Below are 25,713 nucleotides of genomic sequence, written 5' to 3'. Positions count from 1 at the left end.
TTCATAACAGGATGCCTGTCTTGAATTCCTTCTTCCCCCACCCTCCTCCTGTCCTGCTCCCTGCCCTGGGTACTCTGCTGCTCTGGATGTTTCAGTGCACTGGTAGAATTCTGCAAATGAAGAGCTGTGAAATGAAGAACAGGGAGACACCATGCAGAGTCACAGACTCATCTCAAGACCATCTTAATTCCAGCTTTGTACAGATTTTGCCAATTCACCTGGCTTCAGTCAGAGCAGTTTTCCTGGACACCCATCTTGCCATGACTCAACTTCCATGTAGCCCCAAATGGGAAGAATGACTTTGTTAAAAGAGACTAATCACACCACTTTAAGTAACCATGTTTATATAGAATCAACTGGACAATTGGCAAATATGCTACCTGTATGGCAAGGTATTATTTAAATACACATAGCATGCACAGTTATTTTTCACTTTAACAGGGTATGCTTCACAAAACTGAGCATGTATGATGACTGAAAATATATGAAGAATTAGAACAAAAAACATATAATAAAGACCATTTTATCAGTTCATATTTTTCCTAAAAAAAAAGAAAAAAAGAATAAAACCAAAGTATGTCTATATTCTAACAAAAAGCAGGTAACGGACATCCTACAGCCTGTGGATGATCACAGCTTTCCCATTCATTTATATTCTATTAATGTACTTAAGTAGGATCCTGGAAATCTAAGATGATCATTTACAGAATCAACTCACACTATTTTACTGAATTAATAATTTTTTTTTCCTCAGAAACTGACTAAAATGACTAGCATTATGCCTGGCCAAGTTCAAAGCATCAAATGATTTTTCAATACTTAATAAGCTATAACTCATTAGTTGACAATAATTGTATTACTGCAAATATATTCTCAATAATTTTTTGCATTTTACATCCTGAAATGTAAAATCTAGTAATTTTCATAATGGTTAGCACATATTTTTATCCTGAATTTCATATAATGTGAGCACAGTCAGAAATATTACTATTAGAAACATAACTGAAACAGGTTTTTTATTTAGCTACATTCTGAATCACACTATTAGGATGTGCTAAGCAAATGCAAATTTCAATTGAGGATAAGAAAAGAAAACAATCTGCCTTTTTCTTCCAGCCAAATCAGAATACCTTGTCTAGTGGTGAATCTGTAGTGACAATATGCACACATAGCTTTTTTTCAGCTGAGTTCTTAGTTTCGTAACATCAGAAAATCCCACAGACAGAAACAACACAAGGGAAACAGAATTTAAAAAGCAATCTTAATGGACTTTGCTTTTATAACTTTTGAAACTATGCTTAACATTTCCCATTTTCAGACACTTGGAAATCCTATTAATCTTATCATAAGGGTTGTGGAGGTGTTTTGGGTGTTTGTTTTTTATTTGGGGGATGGGGGAGAGAAGGGGATCTGTGTGCTGATTTTGGCTGGGAGAGAGTTAATTTCCTTCACAGTAGCTTGCATGGAGCTGTCTTTTGGATTTGTGCTGAGAACAGTGTTGATAACAGAGGGATGTTTTAGTTATTTACACAGAGTCAAGGCCTTTTCTCACCAGCCCTCCAGCAAGGCAGCTGAAGGTACATAAGAATTTGGGAAAGGGCACAGTTGGGATAACTGACCCCAACTGACTATAGGGATATTCCAGATCATATGGCATCCTGGTTTTTTGCTTCCCAAACACTTTCAAATACTGCAAACACCTCATTTATAAATAATCTTCCCTTAAAATGCTAAGAATGACGCTATATAATGCTATATAATTTACAAACTGTCCCCATCATTTCTGATCATTAAGAAACAAGAAAAATTACCCCTTCAGGATTATATTTTGCTAACACACCACTGCCATGGAATTCTTCTAAGACATCCTTAATTTTCTTGGTGGAATCTGGATAAAAAAAAATAAAGAGAGAGAAATTGAAAATACAGAACACTGATTTACATAATATGAACTGTAATTAAAAAACAACCATCAAAACTGCTAATAGCTTTTCACAATGCACATCAGTAATTTTCTGTAGCTGTATGAGAGCTGTGGGCACAAAGAAAATGAGAACATAATTTACCTTCTTAACAACTACTGTAAAAACCAGCAAGTAAACATAAAATGCTTAGAAAAAAACACTCTGATCTAATCCTTAACTGTTAAATAGCGCATTTCTGAAGGAGTTTTTTTCAGGACTATTTCAAGTCACTTTTCTTGTCCTTGGGTCAACCATAAAACATGGTCATTTCCACCTGCACTATAAAATCTCCTATGGCAGAGCTGCCAGCGAGTACAGGAGCTGGACAATATCAAGATAAATGGGAACATTCTAGAAAAAAGCTCTTCAGCAGCCACATCACAGAATACAAATGTTGTTCTCAAAACCTCAATTTTTGCAGAACTCTCAGGTATTCTAAAAACTATTAGCTTCAGTAGCTTTTGTCTAACAGAACTGTGCAAATCCCTGCAGTTCGGAATCAGGTAGATACAATTTTTCCAATTTTTTTTTAACTATGTGCAGAATAACAAAGCAATTACTTCAGTAAGCTGCCATTACATTAAAACCTTGAATTCAGATTCACTTAGAACTCATCATGCACATAACCATTTTTTCCTCATTAAACATCTCAGCAATAAAAGAAAAATAACAGTAACTCATTTGTTTCTTTAAAATGCAGTAGTACAATGGTCAAATGTGCATAATGGCCACAAGACTATGAACTAGTAATGAGTACCAAAGCAGTGCATAAGAGAATAGGTGAACTTTGCATCTGCAATGTTATTTCTACAACGAAACCTGGAAGTAAAGTAGAGAAGCAGAGAGTAAACCAAGAACAGGACTCTCTAGAGCAATTATTCAGGCACTTAATACTACAAACATTAGAACATTATGGCTTCTCTTAAATCAACAAAATATGGCATTGTAATAGTTCTTAGACGTTAAAGAAATGCAGCATCTTAAACGTGACTCTAAAACATAAGTTTAGCAAATTACATGACCTGAAAGGAGAAAATGTAGTAGCTAAGGATTTGAACAATAGTTATGTAACAGTTCTGTAACAGTTCATAGCAGCTATAAACAGGATACAACACTAAAATTCAGATTTAAGAGGTGTTGGGAGGAGGTGTTTCTCTCCCACTCTCATACACAGTTTACACAGTAATAGGAATCGCTTTTCCCAATGTTTTTCATTTACCAAATTTTCTTAAACAAAAACATCTGAGACCACGTGTGGCCCCAGTAAAATTTTTTATTTTCACTAATTGGATGTATTTCAATGTTACTGTCAACTATACGGAACAGTGTTTAGCAGGTCTCATAAGCAGTCAATGCAAATACTTACTTGATAAAATTATCTATAATCTTATTGGTGTGTCATTTGAATTGCAACAAAAAATCACAACTTTATGTTAAAAAAAAAAGTTAAGCAACAAATTTTATTCTTAGCTGTAATTTAGAAGTTGGTGAGTTAGACGCTTACTGACCAGGACAAGGACACAAACGGTTGACTGACAAAAATTTATTTTTATTTGGTTTCAATTATTTTCATATGTTTTTCAGTATTCATATACATGGTTGTATATAAAAAATCATCGCATTTATGGAAATTATGGCAGTAACTACAAAAGTAGCAGTGTGAGAAGAGCAGATGTATGAGAGAGGTGATTGAGCCTCATCCTAAAAATGGATTTTTCTGAACTTTGGAGGAAAGTTTAAACACAAATATCAAATAGAAAAACAGCAACATCTCCTCACACATCATTTATTATCCAAATTAAAAAAATACATAAATAAAATAGAAATGGACTGCTTTCTAGAGATTTTAAAACAGTGTCTTGAGGCTTTCTTTCAGCAAGGACTATGCTTTCATTCCACATTTTGCCAGGTAGTCTATTCATCTTTAAATCAGTATTATGCCTATGCAACTGTAATTAAAAGTAAAACCTATGTATGTTATGTTACTTACTAAAATTAATTAAATTCTTGCTTTCCATTTTTTTCACATTTTCTTAGTCAAGTGTCAAAAAAGAAAATATGCTCTACTACAACAACAAAACCATTCACTTTTTTCATGCATGAGTTAAAACAGTCACATCCAAAAAGCATTGCCTTCATGCCTGAAATTACTGTCAAGAAAATAAAGGTCTGCAGATGTAAATTCTGCTTTAGTTGTCCAGCAAAACTTTTGAAAATATTTCCACATTCAGGTCAGGAGCTGTAATTATTTTGAGTATTACAGCCAAGGCAGAATCATTTTTTACAATCTTTTGTTCACAGTCATTCAATCACTTTTTTCAGTTCATGTGACAGTATCCAAGCCAGAATAGAGATGTTTCAAACTGTTTAAAATGAAGTATTGATATTTTAAGAAGAATGCCAACACACCATCTTCTGCCTGCATACTCCTTAACAGTGCTGACAACCCTCAGAAAAAATTAATTCTTCTTCCTCAGCCTCGAGTAGGCAAACTAATATTGGGAACATGTTCCAGCTTTAATAAGTCGTCCTAAAGGGATATGAAGAATAGGCTAATTTTCTACTCTTTATCTGGAATCACATTCAAAAAGCAAAAACCAAAAAGTCAACAAAAAACTGTCCTAGAAAGCTGTATGGCATAGAAACTCCAATAATATGTTATCAACTCCATTTAAAAAATAGTTGAGTACATACTCTTTGTCAAAAAATAAGCAAAAAAATTTCCAGAAAATATATACAAAAGTATCTAGAAATTTTTCCTAAGAATGTTTTTTTTTTCTAAAAATAGGAAATGAATAGGAGGTAAAAACAATGGTATGGATTTATTTACAGTTTGTCTGATCCAAGTCATGTAAATAATCACTGTAAAATGCTGGTGTAAACACAAACATCAGAACAGGACCTGTATTCTCTCTGTGTCCTAAAAGCACAGATGTTCTGCATGCCTTAGCATCTTAGCACTTCAGAGCAATTTCAGTAAATTTGTAAGCACCACTCATGTTTAAAGCACAAATATGGTCTTAAACTCTTAGCTGTTTTTAAGATCAAGGACAATTTCCTTCTTTGTCTAAGTCTCTGCACTCCAAGCTCTCCTCAAGAGAGATGGTTTCCAAATATGTGTATATATAGTATATAGCCTGTCATGGCAGTGCTTAAATCCCATGTTATCTGCAAAGTTATAACTGGCACAGTACGAATTTAATGTAGCTTGAAATATAACGTTTGTTTCATGAAAAATCTCATTTCTTTGCTTTTACAATTATGTTATTTTTATTACGCACTAGGTCAGAGATTTGGGTATTCAGTCAAAATACAGAAGACCTTCAATTCTGTCCTCTGCCTGAATTGATTTTAACTCTTACTGTTCAACCCATCTTCTGTTGCAATTTGCATTTAGTCAAGAGGGTAGAAGGAGAAAAAGGGAAACTTTGGCCCCGAATTCAGAGTTTGCCTTGGATAATGTGAGATGCCATTTCCTACCTCACACCCCACTGAGTTTGGGGCAGAACTTATGGGCAAGGCATGGTGCGAAAGACTGCTAACTGAAAAGCCATTACAAGTACAGGGGAGAAAAGTAGCTGGATTCTACACTGGATGCTGCAGAAATTCTGTTTTAAATTAAGGTTCCGAAATGATAAAGATGTGACTTGGGATAAAAAATAAAGGCAAAATAATTAAAATAATAACACTAGGAATATGAAACCTGCACATATAAAATCAAAAGTATCAAAGTGTCTTGTTTTTTTCTTAACTATCTCTCAGCCCTGACAAAGGTACTTTTTATAACTGAAGACAAATTTACATACTAAGTTCAAAACTGTTTGAGGTTTAGCCCACATTAAAAATTATTATTCACTTTCTAAAGTGACTCAACTTCAGATGAAGAAAATTGAGCACTCAGTTGAGACTGGAATTTTGTGTACCATTTCTCCTATAATCAGAATACACAAGACATAAGGAAAACTTGCCCAGATCGCAGACTTTTCCTACATTTTCTCCTCATCCTCTTTCTTCAAAATAATTTTTTTCCTTAAAAAAGGACTCATAAGAAAACTTACATAAAACTCACATGCTATGTACACAGAAATGCTTTTCAATGTAAAAGGAAATAAACATTAGAAAAAAATTATCCTGAGTTATAATTCTCAACAGAAAGTCATAACAACCTGCATATCTATTCGGCCATAACGAATTTTAACACCTACAATAACATGCAGAGTAATAACCACTTTCTATCTCCATTTGCCTTTTGTAAACCTAACACAATATAAAACACATCACAGGTATACAAAATAAAAAAGCTTCACAGAAGTTTTCTATACATCTTATTATGACTTAGAAAAGCAAAAGGTCCAACCACACATATACAATTTCCTGCATGCCAGCAAAGCCTTGCACAAACTCAAAAGCTGTTCTTGACATATAAACCAAAGAGAAACTCTGAGAGAAATCCAGCAATCAGTTGGCATTACAATTTGTATACAGGTTCTTATTCTATGGACTTTCTTTTGTGGATGCAACAATACAGTAACGCGTGTAAATTTACATGCACAACTTTTTGTCTTTTTGCCTCATTCATTTCATTCAGAGAACTGGACAATGCTTTTACTCAAGCTATAGCTGCGCTTCATCTAAAGCTTTACTGGTCTAGAAATTCCAGTATTATAAAGGCCAAGCCCACCAACAAACCTGTATGCAGCACCATCAAGTAAAACTGTAAAACAGTAAAAACTGATCACCTTTCTACAAATTGGTTGTTTCAGTAAGGATGTGGCTCATGAAGCATTACTCAGGGCTGCAGTGTGTCTGTGCTGGTAAGAGATGTCTGATGGTTGTTACTGAACTGGCAGGAGGCAGGGATTTACATGTCTTCTGCTGCCCATACATATGGCTCACTGTCAATATAGGTTCTTGTTCATAACTTTTAAGTGGTCTTTTGATGCAAATTTCACAAAGGAAACAAACATTTAAAACCTTTAATAAGATAATCACTTGATTTTAGCTTTCTTATAATGAGAATTTAAAACTTATTGTGGCCTTGCAAAGAGTGGCCAAGAAGAGAAGGTAATCATTGCTCACTGCTCTAAAGAAGACCTCCCCAAACCTTCTACTACCAATGGTTTGGGTAACACTAATCAGAATTCAACTTCACCCTCCAAATTACACTCTCACTGAATTCTATGACAATTACAAAAAAAATGCTTCTTAGAAACTCAGTCAGAATTGGATGATGCTGCCTAAATAAATACAGTGGTAAGTGATTTCTGCAACAGGGAATGGAGGAGGTACAACAAGAGAGAGGTAGCAGCAGTAGCTCCTGCTGCAGAGGAAAACCTCCTCCTGACACCCAAAACAGGAGCTGCCTCTTCCACCCATCCTCCCTCCTGGGGCTCAGCAACACAAGGAGCAAGACAGATTCATTTTACCCATTGCTATGAACTAAATGAAATTTAGACAAGGACTTCTTTGTGAAAAAAGCAATATTGGCCGCATGTGCCAACACATCTTTAGTCCACATTAATAAAAAATGTCCACCAAATCCCTCTTCCCTTAGCAGATGTTCAAGTAAAAAGTATATGGCAAACAACAGGGAGTCAGTGAGGCTTAATTTTAGCCTGCTAGAGAGATGAGCTTTCAAAGGAAGAAATAAGTAAAGAATGAAAAGAGACTGCAGAACTTGAGCAGAACTGCAGCTAAGTCCTGACTTAACTGTTAAAAATGTTAAATAAGAAAAAGAATGCATCAAATTTTTACATTTTAAAATTACTCCAGCTAACTTTTCTCAGTGTCTTTTGGGCTCCTTTATTTCCTGACATTCTGAAAATTACATCTTCAACAGTCTGAAAGCTCCTCAGAGTGCATCTCTGAGAGGAAGACTCAGGATATCAGGCTGCTGTGAATATTTGCGCACTGTGAGAGCAAGACCCCATGGATCCTCTGGGTCAGCAGGGCAGGTCCTGACCACCAGGGTCTGTCCCATCACCACAGTTGGCAGCGGGCAGGCACTGGGCATCTCCCTGGGGTCAGGGCAAGTAAGAGCCCATCAGTGTGTTAAAAAATACCTTGCACTGAGACCAGGAAGGAGGAGAAGGCTTGGGAGCTTCTCCAGTCCTCAGATTCCATCATCACACTTGAGTTTGAAATAGCATACAAACATTTTCTCATTTCCCTTTTCTGATTTCCTTTTTGTTTTTTGATGGTCGTATCACCCGATAAAGGCTCCCAGCTCAAAAGTTTTCCAGTTAGAATGATGACGAAACAACTGTCTATTAAATTAAGGAAGGAATGCTGTTGACAACATATTTCATTCCAAACACTAAACCTAAGCACTAACTAGTAATGAAGAGTCAAACCAGTTTGGTTCGAAATTCAGCAGGTATTATTTCTGATTTTAAGTGGGAACAGGGAAATAGCATTGTAAGTTTGAGGATATTTCTACAGGTTTTGAAATATACATTTTAAAAAATACACTAATTGACTTGTTTCTGCTTTCCCCAAAATGCCACACCTCAAATCCTGTGTTCACAACAAGAAGGACATTGATGCTAGAGTGCATCCAGAGAAGGGCGATGGAGCTGGGGAAGGGTCTGTCTCAAGTCCTGCAATGAGCATCTGAGGGTACCAGGGTTGCTCAGCCTGGAGGAAAGGAGGCTCAGGGGAGACCTTATGACTCTGCAACTCCCTGAAAAGAGGCTGCAACCAGATGAGGGTTGGCCTCTTCTCCCAGGCAACAGCAACAGAGCAAGGGGAAATAGTCTCACATTGCACCAGGGGAGGTTAAGGTTGCCTAGAAAGAAAAATTTCTTAACTGAAATTGTAGTTAAGCATTGCAACAAGCTCCTCAGGGAAGTGGAGGACTACCATCCCCGCAAGTGTCCAAGAAAGTGACAAGGTACTTCATGACATGTTTTAATGGGCATGGTGGCTGGCATTCAGTCAAAAGTTGGATTTGATGATCTTGGAGGTCTTTTCCAACCATATTGATTCTGGGATTCTCTGAATTTTTGTATTAGTATACTTTGACCTCATAGCCTTTTTAACCTAAAGCTGAAGTTTATTTAACCCAAACTTCAATTATGGCTTCAAAAATTATTGAGCAGGATATATTGCAAGACAAAAAATTTAAAGCTACATCTAGTCCTTCCATTCTTCTTTACAGCATGGACAGTTCTTGAAATTATTTTTTCCTCTTCTTGAGCACAAATTTTTTTCCCCACTTTGCTTCATCATGTTTCTTGTTTCCAAAGTATCAAGTTCATTTTACCCTTCCTCTTACAAAGTTTTAAATGTTTATATAGTTATGATTCTCGACATCACAAAAATCTCTGTTTCTTGCAACAACAATTCTCTATTACAGTTTCTCATGGGAGCAAAGCCTTTAAAGTCAAATGCATACCTAGGCCATAAAATCTGAGAGCATTAGCAACACAAGTACACATGAATCCAGACCTTGAACTACAAATGATGAAGGCTCCTGCACTTGCAGTGCATATGTACCAGTATAAACTGGATTGCCCTTTTTCTGTCCTAAATGCTATTCCTAAGCTTTTGTTCTTAGTGATCTCATGCTTGGTGCAGGGAGGAGGAGCAGCTAAAAACGAGGTCTCTAGAGCCTGTTCCATGCAGGACTCATAGAAACAAGCCTTGACAATGCTATCAAAGCTTTTCAACATTTAGTGGCTATCAAAACTATCAGAAAATCTATCAAGTAGACTAGTACTGCCACTGGTATTTTGGCATGTACAAAATTCTCTATTGTCTGACTACATTTGCATGTGGAGACTTCATGTGATGCAGACATTTAGACTGTACACACATTTTCCTCATTAAATACAATGTTGCCAAGCCCTCGCATTTCAGTTTATATATTAAAAAACACATAGACATTATATGCACCATTTGGTGAATTCAGATGAGTTTTTACAATCAGCAAGACATTACCTGATCTAATCTACCAAATCTCTATAAAAATTAGTGGAAGGTGGCCATATACAATGTGGGAAAGGGAAACAGAACACTTCTCCTTTACATTCCACACCTCTTTCGATAGCATAAGCAGATTTGACCTCTTGGAGCATGTATTTAATATTTAAAATTGTGCTCCAGTTTACATAATAAGAAATTGCCTGAAGGTTCATGACTCAATACTCTTGGCTAAAAATAAGTTTTTAATAAAGTCATTATTGCTTTTATGTAGTTTCTCCAATTTCTATTTCCTTTGTAGAATATTTTTAAGTTTGTGTGTACTGAAAATGTTGACAACAGTTCTCATTTATCACCACAGTGGGTGCGAATCTTGCCATATAAATTTTAGAATCAATCTCTGAGAACTTATAGCACTACATGTGTTGAGCCTGTGGAAACATTATTATAGAAGGTTTAAAGTTAGTCACTGAAAAAGTAACAGCTTTGTTGTACATAGGAATGGGCTGCTAGCAAACATCTGCCTACAAGTCACAGCCTTCCAACCACTGCTTAATTACAAAGGCATGGTATGAGGCAGAGATTGTTTCCACTGTGGTATTTACACACTCATCTACCTTATAAGGCTACTGAAAAAGTTTACTGCTAAATAGATAGAACTAAAATATAAAAGTCAAAGAAAAACTGCTACAGACTGATCAGTTAAAATAAAGAAGTCAGTTCCAGTTCAAGACCTAATTTCAGGGATAATATTGTTCTCCTAATTTCTGTAACCTGAAATTTAATGAAATAAACAACTGGTAAGAGACTACAACTATGCCTTATGTATGTTAGGAAGTTTTTGAGTTTTCTTATTTTCATTACTTCAACAAAGCAGCTCAGTATTTATATTATACTTTCACACATTAAATATTAATATATGCTCATTTATCTTAACAATTGTCATTTTAAATCTATCCTGGGAAATGCGTTTTATATTCATTGCTCTGAGAAATGAATGGTTCAAGTACTACTTCTGTAAATCTTCTAGATGCGGACTTTCAAATTTTAAAAAAATCTCCTTCCATCTAAGCCAGCTGTTTTCATGTTTGGTATAGTTAAACAGCATTTTTAGTGATCTGCTATATTTTTTTTCCATCATTAAATACTTTCATCAGATAATTAACTGCTTTATCTAACTAATTTCTTATGTGCCTTTATGGACAATATGGACCATAACAGATAATACTTGAGATATAAAGTGTACAGAAGAGAGATATCATGCAAGAACATCAAGAAAAGGAAAGTCCTTAAGATCAGTTCACACTCCAGGAGATCTGTTTCCTACTGATCTTTGCTTGATGCATCTCAAATCTTTTCCCTTTCTCTACAAAAACATTAGACCTGAACTTTGTATTGACTTTAGTGCAAGGAGATTTCATCTTCTGCCTTTCCAATTTAATATCAAAGCTGGAACTGGGTAATTCTTTGTCATTCCAAGATTCTAAGGAAACAGCAAGCAAGAATAAACCCTATAATATAGTACATTGACAAAGGCAGCATTAAACTCTACTACCAGGATTATCTCTAACTTTATCAAATGACATTTTGTGTCAAGACTATCAGGGAGAGACACTCTAAGGAAAACTGCATTTTCACAGAAACTTACTTGGCAAGGTAATAACATTACTCAGATAAATAGCTCCCACAAGCAAGCTTATAGAGATCTCTAATCATCCTAAACAATATCTGCTTGACTATTTAATTTAAGCAGTTTAATACATTTGGGTTACTTGTTCTCTACAGGCTTAGAATCCAGAGCCAATTGCTCTCTTAAGCTTTATTTCTTACTCTCTTATCACTTCCTACAATTCCCTACTCACCTAATAAAACAAGTGAATAAGAACACATAAATTGTCAGCCATCTCTGTTCAAGTATTCAGAAATAGCTTCAATCCTAAAATTATCCTATGATCTGTTTTCTATGGTTTTATCCATCAATCTGTTCTTCATTTGTATTTTCTTACACTTCATTTTTCTCTGAGCTTATTCCCCAGGATAGATGGTTACTCTTTTGTGTGCTACCACCAATTACCAGTTTTTGTGTGACACATACAGTAATACACAGCTTTCTACATTTTAGAACTAGTCTGTCCCATTCTATAGGTTACCCCCTGGCCTTTCTAAGAATCACTGTGCTTGACTTTAGGGAAATACAAAATGGATTGTTTTCAGCAAATCTGAGTCATAGGGAGTCTGAAGACAGGGAATGAAATGCGAAGTACTACACATCTAGACTGATTTTTGCCTTAAAACAATAATGATGAACTGTTGGATAAACATCCTTGACTCAATATCTAGGTAACTCTGCCTTGGCAGGAGGGTTGGACTAGATAATCTTCAGAGGTTCCTTCCAACCTTAACTATTCCATGATTGTGTGAATGACTTAAGACATAATTATGAAGGCTCTGTGTGAAAAGGATGGAAGCCAAGTGACTCCTACTTACTACTACTACTAAAAGTTTAGTCACTGAGTGTACGTGACAGATCTACATGATGATATCATGAAATAAATCTACCACCCCAGAAACCAAAGACCTCATCAAATAAACTGTGAAAAATGCAGCTTGTACTATAAAAGCATGTAATTTAACAGAAAGATGGTAAAACAGAGTTCTAGGAAATGGCAACAGTGCTTCTTGCCCACAAAAATGCCACGAACTATAACAAGTAAGATAAAGGACTGCTTAAACAACAACAAATCTTTAGAATTAAGTTGCATTAGCTTGGGGTTAATTCCTAATACTTCCAAGACAGTATGTCATCTTAAATGCATTTCTAACATACACATGGGTTTTTAAAATCCATCAAATAGTGATCTATGGAATTTATTTGGATATTTAACAGTTGGGAAGAGGAGAGGAATCAGTACCTGTGTCAAATATTTACTTCTGAGATATAAAAGGTAGTTAAATAAAGCCAGTTTTTTTAAAGTTGTGTAAGACACACTCACTTTTTGACTGCAATGTCACCATACCCTGAGTTAGTTTTACATCTGCTTACTTGTATCATGCAACTTAGTATCTTCTTCCTCCATAGAAACTTGTAGCCCTATGAAAGGTCTATCATAAAATTACATGATACAGGTAGAAATAGTTTAAAGAGCAGAGATTGTACCAATTTATTCAATTTATTCCAGGGCCTCCTCAGAGGCCAGCACCCACTATGGACAGTTGCTGTAAGTACCATACTGATCAAATCACTACATTTCATAAAGTAATTTTGCCATTTACCTGTTATTATGGTCACAGTATCTTTTAGCAATTTCTGGCAAGTTTACAACTGATTTCCTCAACAAACTTTGTTTCCAAATAAAAAATGTGTTCCTCATCTTTGAGTGGATCCTTCCTTAAATAGTTCCTGTCACAAATCCTGACAAAAATCAATAACTTTTGCAGCAAAAATTTACCTTGTCAATCCATAATTTTATCCCACATTTTAGGGGAAAAAAATAGAAATAAGATAAACAAATCAATTTAGTACAGTATCTTTGATGTCACCTATGCTTCAAACTACAAAGATTCACTCCTAAAATAAACTCAATGTATATTTAAAAGAAGAAGATAAATGTCTATTTATTGTAAGCTTAACATAAACTTAACACATAGGTATTCATATGTTTTATGAGTGTGTAGCCCTAAAATACAGGTATTATAACAACATTAAATTCTCCAACCTAGCAGCAAAACACCAGTAATGTGACACCGGTATTCATCAACTTAATGTTGCCACTTACAAAAGATAACATAATAGTCATGAGCTAACAGACTAGCTGTGAGGGAGCTCCATTCCAATCCCAACAGAGTTACATTTCAAGTAAATGGAAGAGTAAACCATCTGTGAACTTTCTGACTCACCTGCTTGTGGAGATCAGGTTTAATAGACATAGCTTGTTTTGGTTGAAGAAAAATGAGAAAAAGGAAAGTTGGCTGATACAGTGAAAGATCTCCAAAAGTGCAAAGGAAAACAAAACTTGACTTCAGAACTTTGTCAAAGGATGGTACAGGAAACAATTTAGACTTTTCCTTTGCTTTTGAAGATGGGCTTTCCCTTTGTTCTTTTATTCATGTTCCAGAATCAGACAAAGGAAAGCATTTGAATAACTATGTTGTAAAAACACTGTTCTAAAACATTGCAACCCAACGAATCTGTTCCTGCTAAAAAGACATTGGAGCTTGCCAGGCATGCAGCAAGTGAAATAAACAGTATTTCACTTAAAAATTTTCATAAAGTTTTAAGATATTTCACCTCAAGGAAAGATAAACTCTAATGTCCATAGGAAGTATAGCTTTTCTTAAGCAATGGTTCCACACTTTATTGGAGCCTATTATATGTTTTAAATACCACTGTATGGACAAACATAAAACAACTATAAATTCAGAATTCACTGAATGCTCTTTAGCAGGTACCAGGCTTCCCTAACAAACACAATTAACAATGAGTATAGGAGATGCAATTTTCACTTGGTGCCTAAAGATGACCCAAGCTGGCCTCTCCCACTCTTTCTGCAGCCCCATATATTCTTTATTCTCTTACAAAGTAAATTTTCTTACAAGGCAATTTTTAAATCTTGGATGTGGTACATAATTAGACATATAAGAAAACAACATTTATGCTTAAGCTTCTCACAAAGACCTGGTTTTGTTCTAATGCTTTCCAAACAGTGTGTACCATCAGTAAAATAAAGCTTATCTCAGAATGTGCACTAAAAAAACCTTAGAAAATAAATGGCTTACTAAGTTTCAATATGTATGAGATCATGGCTTCAAGATAAGTTATGAAATAAAGACCCAGTCTCCTGAAAGTAGTGATGCACAATCCTCCGCACCGTTAAGATATATGCCAGACCCTTGTCAGAATATCTCAATCTTAGGGTCACTCACAAAGAGTAAAGAAGAAGTTATACTCAGAGAAGTCATCTAAAATAATCTACAATTTATCCCACCTTTCTAAATCTGAAAAAAAACCCAACACCCAAGATATGAATACAAATAAAATGGCTATCATAAAAATAACTCGGTTTAGACAACAGAGTCAATATTGTTGAGGTTGCCTTCACAGATCTGATTGCCCAAACCAAAATTTCAAGACAATACATGAATCTCTCCATATTTATTTTACTTTTAGTAACTTTTATATTTAATATAAATCTGTGCAAACAATTTGCTTTTTTCCCATCAAAATGACAAATTTTTAGTTGAAAATTCCTCATTTGAAAAGAAGAAGAAATGCTTGAGTAGATAACATATTCCAATAAACCTGATATTAATAGTCATGGAATCCGAGAATGGCCTGTTTTGGAAGGGACCTTAAAGATCTTCTAGTTATCTCCCTGCTGTGGGTAAGGGACACCTTTAATCAGACCAGGCTGCTCAGAGCTCCATTCAACCTGGTCTTGAACACTTTCTGAGATGGGGCCTCCACAACCTCTCTGGGTAACTTGTTCCAGTGCCTCACCACTCGCATAGTAAAGCATTTCATTCTAATCTAATCCAAACCTACTCTCTTTCAGTTTGATGCCGTTCCCCCTTATCCGGTCACTACACACTCTTGCAAAAAGTCTCTCTCTATCTTTCCTGTAGGCTCCCTTCAGGTACTGGAACACTGTGATTAGGTCAACCCAAAACCTTTTCCAGTTCCTTTTCCAGAAACAAACCAAATTCCCTGAGCCTTTCCTCAGAGGAGAGGTGCTCCATCCTCTAAACAACCTGGTGGCCCTCCTTTTGCAGCAGGTCAATGTCCTTCCTGTGCTGGGGACCAAAGAGTTGGATGCAGCACAGCAGGTAGGCTCCCACAACAACAAAGCAGAGGAGCAGAATCACCTCCCTTGACCTGCTGGCCATGCTTTTCATGCAGCCCAGGACATGTTCTTTAACAGCTGCATTTAACTTTCCTTTTTTGTATTCCCCCAAATAAAATATTGAAATACTCAATTCTGTAAGCATCCAAATGTTTCAAAAGGAACACCGCAGTGTTTTGTTTCAAAAAAACGTGTTGTTTTGTGTGCCTACAAATGGCACTATTATGTAAAGAGACTCTGATTAGCTTGAATCAGGCAGTGGAGGAATTCTAGAGCTCCTGAAATAAACTGAAAATAGACTCCAGCTGTGCTGCTGCACCACTTTACTGCTTATTTCTAGCTTAGGAATCTTTACACTACGCTGCAAAGCACAGCACATAGCACATTGCTTCTCTGGGAAATTCCCAAACATAACAGGCTTTTATTCTTGTCAGTCCAAGTCAGTGTCCCCAACTCAGGTACACCCACAGAGCCCCTTCCAGCTCTATACAGGTTCTCGGCTCCACCTGTGAGCATTCATTCCCTTGCCAAACAGCATTGTAAGGATGGCCTCGAGCAGAAGCTGAGAGCTGTTCGTGTGGCACTGGACATGGCACTGCTTCAAGAGGATGAAGAGGGAAGGAGACAAACCCTTTAAGGGAAGGGGGTGGGAATGGGGACACCCACCCAAGAAGGGCAGGAGGCCAGCTGCTGACTGCTCCTGGGAGGGTGAGGAAGGAGGAAGAGAGCCTGCAGACCACCAGAGCTTCCTAAGAGCTCAGCAAAGCAATGTGGCTGCCCATGCTGCACTCACACTGCACACAGGAAAATGCACCACACTCCTGCTATCAGAATTAAAGTCATTCCTTGGAAACTTCAGTCACTAAGACAACAGGGGCTATCATATGGAGTTAACTGTAGACATATAAAAGCTGCAAAATCAGAATGAAGGCTTCTCATTCAGCCTGCTGTGTGTCCTGCGAAGGCATTGAGCAATTTACAGAGATCAGAAACTGACTTCTGTCCAATTTTAGAGAGAACAGCTAGAATTCAAGTTTTTTTAAAGCCTGCATACAATTCAGCAGATAAACTGAATACAGAAAAACAAAAAATTTTTTTTTGTATTTAATTTTAACATCCCAACCTTACCAAAAAAACAATGGAATTCTTCCACTGAAGAATTACTGCATGCTTGTTTATTCTCACCTGACTTTATTCCTGATTCTGTAGCTTCTGTCCTTATTTCAATCCTCATATAAACCCTTGATTATTTCACGCATACTACCTGGCTTGCCATTAAGATTTCTTTTCTCTTTATTTTTATTTGATTTTATCCCAAATTTCTCTGATGTTAATTGACACATTTTTCACCACTGCCTCCTAACTGCTTATCCTTTATTTCTGATGGCTATGTACTCACAATAAAAAAATGCATATTTATTATTTATTCAAAAAACATTTAAAAAAATCTTATCTGCCTCCTTGTTCATTCTCTCCATGTTTATACTTGACCTGCACCATCTTTTAAGGCAAAGGTTTAATGTCATTTTAAAAATCTACTATGTTCTCATTATGGTTAAAAACAGACAAAGCCTGATGAAATTAAATGTAAAGGTCTTTTCATAAGAAATGCTGATAATGGATTAATTTTGTAGAAAACAGTGATGCATAAACTGCACAAATTAACACTGTTAAAACAAAATGTAATTTTTGTGGTCAGGAAGATTTAAAATTGATTTTTTCACCTTTTTCAAAACTCAAAAAGTAGGCTCCTAAAAATTGCTTACAAGCTTTAAGATGCCATTTGAATATCCAGACCTGCTAGAGGAAAGCATAGCAGAACACTCTACATTCCCCCAAAAATACTATTAAGAGTTACTAGTTCAACAACTTTAATGCATAAAATTTCAAAATGCAACTGAATGCCAACCAAAAAAGAAGTTTGAAAAATCTCAGTTCTGATAGCAAGCTCCAAAGCTACCTATTCAAGGTCATTTGGCAAGGGCTGGCCAAATTCTGGCAACTTTTACAAAGCTCATCAGTCACTAAAGCTGTGCAACATAAGGTACTAGACTTTTATCTAAGACTAAATATGTTAAATGGGGGAGAAAACAAAACACAACTCTAGAATACATATGCAAAGAAAATTTTTTTTTCTGAATTATATGGAAGACTACTATTTATATTAGACTGGAAGTCTACCAATAAAAGTGGGAATCTCTCCTGTCAAGTGTTCACAAAAAATTAGGACAAGGCTGATATCCTGTGTAATTCTTAACATTAGGAAATTATTACAAAAATAAACCCATAGTGGAAACAAACATCTGCTATGATAATGGACTTTATTCTCCTTTTGTAAAAGGGAGGAAACAATTTTCTATTTCTTCCACCTGTTTAGTCAATATAAACCAATAATTACTGTGAATAAATGAAACAGATGGAAGAAATGGGAAACAGTTTCATTCTCTTTCAGAAAAGGAGAAAGAAAATGAGGTGGAATCCACTTCATAGAACAGAAAAGGGCATTGAGAGAGTGCTTCTGAGAAAGACTGCACAGTTTAACATAGACATTTAGTAAAACAATGCAGAAATCAAATCCCCAGAGATGCTTCACAGTCTTTAAAACAAGGCAGATGATCAATTCTTTCAAACTAAACGTATCTGACAACTGTGGTATATGGGTTTCTTTTTACTATTATCATTCTCTGTTTTTGAAAGATAGTTGTATGAGTAGGAGGTCTGTAACAGGCTTGGTATAAAAATATTAGAATGTATTAGAGATAAGTTCATAGTTATGCATTAGTGGTCTGAACAAGAGAAGAACTTACAATACTCACCTGCTGCTATATACAGGATTAAGCACATTTAAAAACTAACAGTTTGCCCCAAGCACCACCTCTACTCTTTGGCACTATATGTGTAGCATACAGCAGCAAGAGAACACAACTTTTCTATCACTGGCAGCATGAAAAGCAAATCCATATGAAAAGAGCTCTTGCATATGCCTGGGTATTGTAACTCCTGGGTGGAAAACAGGACATGAAAAACTCTTTCTGCACAGGACAGAACAACTTGCTGAACATACAGGTGGGCATTCCCATCCAAGAAAATGATGCCATTTCTTACCTCAAATAACAATTTCCAGCATAAAACCCGAAATGCAACCAGCAAATTCAACATAACAAAAATGCAGTAACATATTCCTTATTCATTAACCCAAGTTATTTAGAGCAGTTTACACAGCTTTTTTATTCACTAGATAGACACTTGATGAGGTCTACCTCAGTTTCAAGCCAGACTTACTGTAGCGCAAAGAACATATTTATTGCTAGTTTCCACTAAAATAACTAAATGGAGATGAGATTATAACCCACTCAGCATAATTATACAAAATTTAGATTTACTTTTTATGTCCAGATAGACCCTGAATAGATTGACATATTTGTGCCTGGAAAGCTTACAAAACTCTAGAGATGCATGCCTCCCAGGGATAGGATGCTAAGCTGCAGAGATGACTAGCTGTAGAGGTAGATTTGCTTGGGTATTTTTTCTTTGTTTTGTTTAAGGGGTTGAGAAGGTGTTGCTAGCCAAACATGCTACACAGGCTGTGTGGACAGATAAAGTAGGGATGAAAAAAAAAAACAACAAAAAATAGGGAGGAACAGAAAAAAAAAAAGTTCGTCTGAAATGTGTTACTGGCAGAAAAACCCTGAGATACAATGTAAACTTACTCAGGTTACTTTTAAAAATGTAAGATTGGATTACTTTAAGCTGCAACATCTTCACAGAGCTACAAAGTATTTATCTTAAGAGTACAGTCTGCCTTGAAGAGTTTGTAGTTTGAAGAGCAGTTTAGTAGTCCTCATACAGTGTCAGTCATTACATCTTGAGATTGCTATTAGAAGGAACAGCTACTCTGACACTTGCTTCTTGAAACTAACCCAGAAGAACTGCAGTGCATGCTGTGATTTAAGCACATATACTGGGAAGCATTTCAGAATGTGCTTTTGTACCATTTGGGACAACTTAATTGACTTTCCTTCTGTGAATCCCTTAAACTACCAGAGCTCCAAGTCCAGAGCATTTAAATTTACATCATAATGTCATGTATCTTTAACAGCGTGATCTTCTTTGAAGGTATCACATGTTAGACCATAGATAAAACAGCAAGCCTGGACTTGACAAACAAGGTGACAATGTTCAGAGTGTCTGACACAAAATACAAAAATATGGTTCCATCCTTAAGGCATATGAAATGGGTCATTACTTCTCTAAGTATTAGCCCGCCCCTAAACTAACTTCTTATCTACTAAAACAAATCTGAATGAACAGCCATTTGTGATTTATTCCAGAATAAGAGCACCTCTAAAGGGACTCTAAGTGGCTTTTTTCAAATTCCAGAGTGAGTACTTGCTTGGACTCACTCTCACCCAAAATTAGCTAAATAAGTACTCAAGCTTTCAAATCAAAAATAATAGTGCCTGTATACATCTTCACAGGTTTTAATACTGAAGAATTTATATTCAAAAACTTACAGAGGGTCCTCTACATAATAAAAAATAATTATCATAAAGTAATTTAAATCATTTTTACAAGACAAACTTTGGCTAGCCACCAAGGTCTGATGTGAATTCTTTCCCTTCTGCTGCAGCTATTTTCTCTCAATTTCACCATTATGTTTTTTCAGTAGTATTATTATTTTTCATAATCAAACAGCAAATGTAAATCAAAATTTTCCAAACATTCAGTTTTAGGTAATGAGTTCTATTTTGGCTCCTGTCTGTTGTTCAGTTTCTCTAAAAGCCAATTTTGATTTTGTCCTAACAAGCTATTTCTAACATTTGTTCTCTGTTTTCTTACATCACTCATAGCACTACCTATGGGCTGTAAGAATGGCACAGATACACAAATTTTGGTCTAACAAAACTTGGTAGACTCCAACTTTATTTGAAGCCATTTCTTTTATTTTCCACGTCTTCTTTTTTACATTTTAAAACAATTTTTACCTTTCAGGACTTTTATATTTTTTTTATCCCATGAACACGTGTCACTTACTCATTTTCTTCATATCTCTTCAATGTGCTTTCACTATCTCCAGTATAATTTCAGCAATTTATCAAATGCTATTCAACAAAGAATTCACACATATACTTAGTACATGAACCATCTTCCCATCCTCCTTTCATAAATGTCTATAAAATTTTCACTGTTTCCTTCCATTCATTTCAACTAGTACTATCTACAGGCACTTAACAAATATACAGCCTATGCATTCTTTCAAAGCAGTTACAAGGATTGCCAAAGTGTTTATGTTGATACAGGCAAGGATACTGGAGTCTGTTCCATCCCTGTAGTGAATTTCAAACACAAAGAACATACTAAAAGTAGAAACAGCATTCTACTTAAACAAAAACTAACAAAAGGAAACCCAAAACACAAACAACAAACAAAACCAGAACTAACAACAAAGAAACAACAGTTAACAAAGCATTTTAAAGCTCTTCAGTATGCCCTTGAGAATGAAAACATCTATTTACTAGGCAACTTAATTCTAGGAAATACATTCTTCAAAACAAACTCTTTATCTCTATTATTACTGCTACAGTTAATTTGAGTGTCTCAATATCAGAATCACAGAATTGTTAGGGTTGGAAGGATCTCTCTAGACTATCTAGTACAACCCCTGTTCCAAGGCAGGATCATCTGCAATTACAAAAACTATTTGTAACTTCTATGTTTAAACTAAAATCAAGCATTCCTATTTTCAGAATTAATACAAAAGCAATTCACATTGGAATTTAATCACAAATTCTTTTGTCCATATTCTGTACTGGTTTTAATAAAATTATGACCCACACAAAATCTGGACAGTTCCAAAGACAAATTTAGCAATATGTAATGTCCTCAAAAAGCCATTCAATTCTGCAATGCAGCCAACAAAACTATGCAGTGACACTGCACAGAATCCACTAAAAATGTTCCAGAGCCACACAAAAAGCAATATATTTTTAGTGCCTAAAAAAACAATGAAAACATATGTAATTATGGGCACATTTTAATTTTTTGTTTCTTTTAACTGGTAGAAAACAAGAGAGAGGAAGGCAATTCAGGGCCCTTCACCCCAATTAATGGCAGATGGAGGAAAGTCTTCTGACACTATCTGGCAGCCCTAAGTCCCCTCTTCTTCAGACACCTCTGCCTCAATTTGAGCCATCAAGACCAACCTATTTTCTGTTCTCAAGAGGAACAAGAAAGGCAGCTTTGGCTCTCTTTTCTTCAGAAACCCAGGAGAGGCAGAGCAGCAGAAGTGGTAAAGCTAATAGCAAAGTATATTTTTTCAGTGGATAAGTTGGACAAGCATCTTTCCCCTTCTCTCTTCAAGCATATGAAGCTTTGCTGGGCTTAAGGGACCTACCATGGTTTACTGGTTTATTGAGTGTGAATCTGATGAAGTGGGATCATCCTTTCTCTCAGAGCTATGTTTTTTTTCAGTTTGTCTGATGAGTCATGGATTGTCACCATTTGAATTACACTTTCCAGCTCTTCTACAGAAACACAGTGACTAAAAATACATGCTTTTAATAAGAGCTGAGATTCTGCTACAGTCACATGGCTCTCCAATTAGCCCATTCTCCTTTCATTTTGTTTCTTAAAGGCTTGGTGAACTGTAACTCTCTGTTTGTGACATCAGGCTCATTTCCACAGCAACCAATTGAATTATCCCCCAAATCTTTATAATAAGAATTAGCAACAGGAACAGATGAACTCGTAAGAAACAAAAGCTTCTTACTGTTTACATGCAAATGTCCATAGAAACAACCAAACAACAAAGGAAAAGGAATATGGAAGATACATAGAAACACAGGAAATATAACAAAGGCATAATCAATGTTTACATATTTTACAGTGTATAAATAGATATTCAGTAATTTGATGACCATATGTCAGATCTGTAATAGACACAATATATGTTCGACACCAGTAACAGCTGATGCTGCAACACCAGGTGTTACTGACTGGCACCATGTACCTATGCAGCTTCAATTCCAGAAAATGACATTATTTTTAACCAAGGAAATAAGGAGCAAGCTGAGATGACACCATTTGCCTTTCAGAACTCAAAGACCAGCTACTACCTACCACACGTCACAAAACCCTCAGCCACAGAAACCTGAAAACACCTCTTACAAGGCTAGGGGACCTGGCCCTGTTCAGCCTTATCCATTCTGTGATTCCATTAACAAGTGTTTCTGTTTTGGACTTTGTTAGAATTCTTTACACTTGCTTCTTGCAATGATACCTTGAAAATGGAAATGCAAAGTCATTAACTTTTACCCTGAAGACTTTCTCATAATTTTCTTCTATTAAAACTGTATTATTTAAGAACCATTAAATAATAATCTGTATATCTAAGAGTTAACACAGGCCCTGATCCTACTGGCAGCACTGGAGTTCTGACAAACTTTATCTTCCTCAGGTACTGAAACAGCCACTGTGCCCTCAGCAGAAACACTGGAAACTTAGTAGCATGATCTAGAAAATAATATTATTTTCCTGAAAATAAGGGCCTAACAGTGTCCAGTCTCAGCACAACAAATTGAACATCTGTATTGAACTACTGTGTTTCAGAAGACTGAGCAAACCTTGCAGTCTTCTCCAGATGTTGCAATTGCTGTCCCTTGCTCACTCTCCCAGGTGAAGCCAATGAGCAAGAAGGTTGCAGGTAAATTATCATCTTGTAGTGAGACCACCAAATGGGACAGTGTCCTATTCATCACCCAGAAAGCATCTCCAGTGCCTCTCCACGCACAAATGATGTTTGCAGTAATGAGAGCCTTTTCTAACAGAATTTCCTCTCTGGATTCTGTAATCAATGCAACTTGGTACTATCGAACAGCCTGAATCAATTTTTTTCCTTCTTCCATTCCTTTAACATTTCTTCCATATGAGACCTGAACAGATACACAGTCTTGACACTTCCACTAACTTCCCTAAAATAGGCAAATCAAGCGTCTTAGCACTAGCACAACTGAGACCATTTGCTTGCTAATACTTTCACTCCCCTAAATGAAAGTTACAATTTTTGGAGCCATCATAATTTTTACCCTACCAATCAATTATTCAGGAACCAGAGGCAGCTCTTTAGGAAGGAAATTGATGCTAAAAACAGCTGATACTTCACTGAACTGATCCAACTCTGGAGCAATTTATCATCATTTTTCAAAATCTTTGAAATACAGGTTTACACTAAGAGCCTACTGCCTCCTCTACTTTTACTAAATTAATTCTCTTCATGTTATGATATATGATCTCTTGTTAGCAGTCTCCAGTCAACAGCACAAAGAAACAACACTGGTTTTGAATTCTGCTGACTGTAATTGGAACTCTTTAACAAATCAGATACTCCAAGAGCATCTTCTGTTCTGCAGAGGAAAATAGTCTTTTCCAGCCATTACAATTCTATGATTCTGGGGGATTTATAAACAGGAGATTGGTCCCAATTTTGCCAGCTGATAGTAACAATTATAAATTCACTATTTTCTGCTCTTAAAACCTGTCTCCCTGCTGTTGACATATGAAGTTTCTTTCAGTTAAAAGACAGGAGAAGATCCCTGTAATTAGCTAAGACATCAACATAATACTGTAAGATACTCCAAGTCACTCATTGTGACTACTTTGTGCTGTTACTATGTACCATTTAAAGTTCTACAAAAGCCATTATCTCCTAAAAGAATGCTTCAAACTAGAACATATAGCAGCCTGAGAGAGACAAAAATGTATTTAAGTGCATCTACCATTGTCACAAAATAAAAACTCCTGAATAATTTCATAGCAAAGCATTCAGAACCCCTCTACATCGTTCCTTTCCCTAAATAGTTTTTCCTTTCCCTAAATAGTTTATACCTGAAACAAGTTGGATGCCCTTCTTCAGCGGAAGCAGTGGAATGCAGGAAACAAGCTCTGCATGCACACGAGTGTCCCACCTGACAGACACAAAAACTTTCTTCCTTACTCACAATTGTGAACAGAGTCAGTATGATACTGTTTACCATTGACAGGCTAACTGGAGAATTGATCAGCGTCTGTTTGGTTAAAAACACAACTGCTAGTCACCACTAGGCATTTATCATGGCAGAAACACTAAGCATTTTATCTCATTAGAACGCCCACCTCAAAGATCCAGACCATATTGTATTACTGCATGTTTATCAGCTTTTTTTTTTCTTCAGATATGCTCAACTCATCATCCCTATCTTACATTCTCTTTAAAAGAGAAATCCTCATTAGAGAAAGGAAAGAAATCCACTAATATTTCTGCAGATGATATTGGTGCCCAGCTTTCAATCTCCCACAGCAACTTTATCTATGGTATTATCTTCAGAGGTCAAGTCTCAACTATGAATGGTTAAATGAAAAAATAAATTCATAACTTTGTACCTTCTCAATTCTGGATTTCAGTCTAACACAAGTCAAAGTTGGATCTAACATCCTCATTAGTGAAGACTGTATGTAACAGCCTTCCTTTGGACAGAGTTCAGGGCTTTTTAAGAGTAAATCTACCTAGAGACTAAATAAATAATATGCAACGCTCCTAACACATTTTCTCTAGACTGGTGCAACACAGGAATGTGTACAAAGGATTTAAATTCACAGATCTGAAGAAAAAAACTTACAGTGTTATATCAATATTCATAGTTCACCTCTCAGGAGAACTAAAGTAAGTGTCCCACCAAACCACTGAGTAGTTTTCTCCACTCCGTTTTCTCCTACCTAGATTTTTAGATTCAAATCAAAGATTTAGGGTAAGGATTCAGACTCTACAAATTATCAATTGGTCCCTTTTTCTGGTCATACTACCTCCAAGAGGCCTTGCATGCAAAGACTGGATCTCTCACTAGACCCATTATCCTTCTCCATGAAGCTCTCCCAAGTGCATGGGATACTGTACAGGCAGAGCTGGCAGACTCCACCTTTCATCCAGTCCAACAGATTCTGTCAAAACTTTT

At 36.1% G+C, this 25,713-nt stretch overlaps 1 protein-coding gene across 4 annotated transcripts in view; it reads right to left on the bottom strand.

Annotated features, from left to right (window-relative positions):
• The window catches only part of DGKB (diacylglycerol kinase beta), a 329,294-nt gene that overhangs the window by 267,484 nt on the left and 36,097 nt on the right, over window positions 1–25,713 (bottom strand). For all 4 annotated transcript variants that reach the window (XM_031066802.1, XM_031066804.1, XM_031066805.1 and 1 more), the window contains exon 3: window positions 1,812–1,888. In XM_031066802.1, the coding sequence (XP_030922662.1) occupies window positions 1,812–1,888 (77 nt within the window). The remainder of the gene's footprint in view (window positions 1–1,811; window positions 1,889–25,713) is intronic.

The sequence above is a fragment of the Geospiza fortis genome, unplaced genomic scaffold, assembly GCF_000277835.1.
Source record: "Geospiza fortis unplaced genomic scaffold, GeoFor_1.0 scaffold138, whole genome shotgun sequence".
NCBI classification, from domain to species: domain Eukaryota; kingdom Metazoa; phylum Chordata; class Aves; order Passeriformes; family Thraupidae; genus Geospiza; species Geospiza fortis.
The sequence above is the reverse complement of the archived record's forward strand: the minus strand, read 5'-3'. Positions and strand labels throughout refer to the sequence as shown.